This window comes from Epinephelus moara, chromosome 5 (assembly GCF_006386435.1).
Source record: "Epinephelus moara isolate mb chromosome 5, YSFRI_EMoa_1.0, whole genome shotgun sequence".
NCBI lineage: Eukaryota > Metazoa > Chordata > Actinopteri > Perciformes > Serranidae > Epinephelus > Epinephelus moara.
This window is the reverse complement of record NC_065510.1, coordinates 26575533-26580120: the sequence shown is the minus strand read 5'-3', so window position 1 is coordinate 26580120 and position 4588 is coordinate 26575533. Positions and strand designations below refer to the sequence as shown.

Here is a 4588-nt window from a genome sequence, read left to right as displayed (position 1 = left end):
TCTGATGGATGTCTGGTTCATGTATCTACAACTAACTTGGAGTGAAGCGCCCATTTCAACTTTACACCCATATATGATTGTTAAACATCTTATTTCAAAACCAGTGGCGTTAATCTGCTGCTGTAACAACTTTTCTTGGGGGGATTGCCACAACTTTTTGGATCCTGGGTGCAGGGGTTTGCTTCCATTAGCCACATAGTGGGTATGTTACTGAATTAGCCACGAGGTGTCTTTCCAAAACATCCCGACCCAGTGATTTAAACCGGTAAATACACTGAATAAAGTAAATTTTCTGACCATGTTCAGCTTGGCACAGGGAGACTCAGTGTGGGGGTTCTGTCTCGGGCATTTTAACCACCCCCGAGCTGATTACAGGCCCCCCAGACAGTACCTAGAATGAGACATGGGAGAGGTATGCAGCAGGTTGAATGAGGAGATATGAGGAAAGAAGTGAAGAGGGGATGAAGGAATGTTGGTGGGGATGGGTTGACCAGGTATAAGTAGGGTTGGCAGGTAATCAGGGGTGTGGTTGAGGCATGGCCCTGCTCCTGAACCTAAGTTAAGAAATTAACTTCATAACAAGACATGGATTATACTGCAAGAGTTGTGTAAGAGTCTGCAAACTTATGTTTTGATACAGTTTTGCTGTTGTTAAGGTGCCCCCAATCATCCAACAAATCAAAACTCACCTTCATAGAGGTGTTCTTCAGGAATTCTGGGTAACATGGTGTGACTGTAAGATTTACCAACGTCTATTTTGTGGGTGAGGTACTCCTTTACGTCAAAGTGTCAATATTACAGTAAAATGTAAAAGTATAAGTTCTGCATTCAAAATGTTTGATTTGGAATTAAAGGCTTAAACAACTTTTGCATCAAGTAAAATGTATGATTAGTCAATGTGGACATCATTCATTTGGAGAAGGGTTACACATACAAGAGGTATGTCAAACACAACTAATAGAAAAGAAGCACTCTGCCTTGTAGGTAGGTAAATATCTGCTTTAATTCCAAAATATCAAAACAAAAACTGTAGAACAACATGTATTTAACACAATTTATGGGCAAAAATCACAAGCTAAAACTGAGGTCAATGCGTGTTTTCTGCTCTGTGGATACGGCTCCTTCTCTCCTCCTGTTGTGTTGTATGATCATGGTGGTTTCCCGTGATGGATCCCATCTGGGTGAGGGTGTATGTGTACTTTCTTGTGCGAACAAGAAGAGGGTCGTATGCGTGGCATTGACCTGTGGTTCCCTGGTCTATGCATAGTACAGCTCCAGGTTCATCCCATCGTGGATTTCATCTGCAGAGGCCGTGGTTAAGTACAACAGATCAAGATGATAAAATAGTTCTGCCCCACTTTCTGTTTAGCTTGGTACAAATTAACTTTCATTCATAAGATTCATTTCACTGAAAATATTTTTTATGAGTTCATGTCGCAAAAATAAACACATCAGAAAAATGTTCCTTCTGCTTTTATATAAGGGAAAGTAACTGCTGTAGTTATCTGAAGTATGTAAAGATAATTAGAATTAACTTATCACTGCTAACATATTCTGACAAACAACACAGACTGAGGGGAATAAATATGTCAGTCATTTTTTTAACCACGATCTCCAACAATAAATCATAACATGCAGCTGCGTGTATATTACAAGGGTCGCTTCATCCATGTCAGTGGATGTATTTTCTGCCCTAGACAGGATAATAATAATTAACACAGCCACTGTGACATCACCCATTGTTCTGGAATCCCATTTCTAAGCCTAGAGAGGGCTGTCGTGTGTTTTTCAGACCACAAATGAGATAATTAACTTGCTAGACACTGCATGGTCCCCTCTGTCTCACTCCCTGCTGCTATGGACTGCTTACCCAGGCTAAGAGCAGGCAGCAATTGGGAGACAGACCTTCGGTTAGCAGCTGTAGCAGGTCAAAATTTGGCCAGCATAAATCCCCCAGCCCCAGGTGTCACAGTGTAACAGAAAGTTTGTTGATCTGGCAGGAAGTTGGGGCTGTCATGTCCCCCGAATCTGAGATTTGCGCTGACTGAATTTGGGTTGCGGTGGCCACTGACTGGGGGTCTGTCTCCAGAGCTGCCGCCCACTCAAATCCCAGCAAGGTTGTCTGTGGCAGCAGGGAGGAAGCAGGAAGACACTGTGATTTAAGGCCATCTTTAACATTAGTTACCTTTGACTCCAATTAGCAGGAGGCTAAACTATTAGCAACATTTTCTGTTCATTTCTGAAACTCTCCGCCGATACTGACACATACTTTATTCCAATTCTTGTAAAGACTCTCTTTCTGATAAGACCGTTTTGAAGGGCATTTGTTGTCAGTGCTGGAAGAGCAACTTTCTCTGCAGGATTTTCCGCCAATAAATCAGGTTCTCACTGACGGAACATGCACGCACATCTGTATTTGCAAAATTGCATGACTGGCCAAAGTCTCCTATCACAGGTTGGATTTTCTGGAGCCAAAATAAAGAGCCAAGAAGAGGAGCAGATGTCTAGTGTTCTCAGTCCACTTGAATTACAATATGCTTCAAGTTCAGTGTCGGACTTTTTCCCCCCCCAATGGAGCCAATATTAAACTGCCTTCCTGAGCTTTAATCACATGTAAACGGGTTAGTAACATACAAATTTGCCTCTCGTACAGTTGTCATAAATGGGGAAAGTAGCTAGAGAGACCAAATCCGTTTTTTGTACAAGGCTGTAAACATGTTTATTTCAGCTATAAAGTTGGGCGTTTTAACATAATGGTCTATGGGAACTGTAAACGTTAACAGAACAAGTGGCCGTTACAAGAACTGCAGTTTTTAGCACCTCATGCTGGCTTAATTTTTCAGAGCCAAAGGTTGCTGCTTGGTATCTACAAATGCAAAAAGTTTTGGATGTATTTGCCCAAGTGGACCTGTGGAAATTAAAATTATCAGATGCTAACTTATTAAGTTTGAAAAGTAATAAGACCTCTATGAATCATCATCAGTATTACTACAGAGCTAGTGACAGAGTGGCTGAAAAGATTATTTAAGGATACAGTCACCCAATGACACATGGTCCTTGAATATGGTATACCTGTGGGAACAGAAGAGGGAAGTTTAGCTGCTAACAGAAGACAGCCGTAGAAACTCTTATCATGGGCAGTAATCCAGATAAGCAATTTACCATTTCTTTAATACAATCTTTTCGTATCGTGTTCCTGTCTGTGCAGCAATGAGCTTCTTCAGATCTCCAATTGTGTCCTCAGAGCTGAAACACCGTGGTTAAGGAAGTAGCAACGTGATAGCACAGGAAAAAAAAAATCTGATACACACACTTTGTTGCTTAAATTTGCAAACAGAGCCCAGTTCTTCAAATGTGGTTTGACTAACCCAGGCACCCACTGTGGCTACAGACAGTGCATTTTACACAGAGCATTTGTGAGGATAGTGAACTCAATACTTCTGGGTTTTGGATAGCAAAAAAAAAAATTATATAAAGATGTCATCTTAGGCTATAGGAAACTGGGTAATTTAAAAAACAATAATCTGCAGATTAATCTCTGATGAAAATAGCTGTTATAGTGAATATGCCTACACTGCTGCTGGGACGGTTTGGGTCCACTTGTTCCTTTAAAAGGCATCCCACAAAATCCCAAATAATAAAATTGGTAAGTTATGCCGCGTTGCCTTGAATTTTTTAAGTAAACTGTTTTTCTTGCATGCATCCATGGAAAATGGTGACCATATTGATTCATTGACTGATTGGGGGCTACTAGGGGTGCACGATAACTATCAGGAAATTATTACATCATTCCGGTAAGTCCGATATCATGACGAATAGCCCCGATAACATATATAATTTTGTCAGCACGGCAGTGCCCCGCTCCCACTATGAGACCTGAATGGCCTGCAGTGAATGCTGCGTTCAAGTGATGTCGGCATAATCAGAAAAACTCTTTCTGACTGGGAAAATTCAAGAATACCCCCTCATGTCGGAAAACAACTCGTTAACTCGGTCATAATTTCACACAGACGCGCACACTCACTCTCTCTCTTTCTCTCTCACACACATATACACACACACATATACACACACACACACACACTCTCTCTCTCTCACACTTTGCACGGTATACTGGTACCAACGGTAGACCGCGGCACTAAAACTCCACAGTACATATCAGTGTTTCCGCTACATGCGACACGCCACTGCTAAATTATTGCCGCCGCTGCTGCTCCTTCAAAACATTTTTGCAAATGCAAATGCTCCTAATATGAGATAAAAGAACAACTGAACCCCATTTACCTTAGTGAAAAGGTATTCATTTGAATGGAACCATAAGCCAAAATTCTTTAAACTTATTTTTTGTTACTATGGAATGCACTTTTTCAGTTTGTTTACATAGACAAGTCTAACTTGTTCAGTGCAATCATTTTCTATATATATTTATTTTTTTTAACTTCTGGAATGAACTTTTTCAGTTTGTAATCCCGATGCATGTATTTGCATCAGTTCAAGGGGCCTTTATTTTTATATCAGTAAGTAATGCACCTTATTTAAATTGATGTTCATTTGAGATATCAAATAGTTTTTTTGTTTAATATCTTTT

General features: G+C 40.5%; 1 protein-coding gene across 1 annotated transcript in view; it reads right to left on the bottom strand.

Annotated features, from left to right (window-relative positions):
* Positions 1 to 978: 978 nt before the first annotated feature.
* ubl5 (ubiquitin like 5) overlaps positions 979 to 4588 on the bottom strand; it is a 5348-nt gene continuing 1738 nt past the window's right edge. The window contains exons 3-5 of the mRNA XM_050045163.1: positions 3163 to 3246; positions 3035 to 3072; positions 979 to 1301 (exon numbers count right to left, since the gene is read on the bottom strand). Coding sequence (XP_049901120.1) covers positions 1258 to 1301; positions 3035 to 3072; positions 3163 to 3246 — 166 coding nt within the window. The 3' untranslated portion in view covers positions 979 to 1257. The remainder of the gene's footprint in view (positions 1302 to 3034; positions 3073 to 3162; positions 3247 to 4588) is intronic.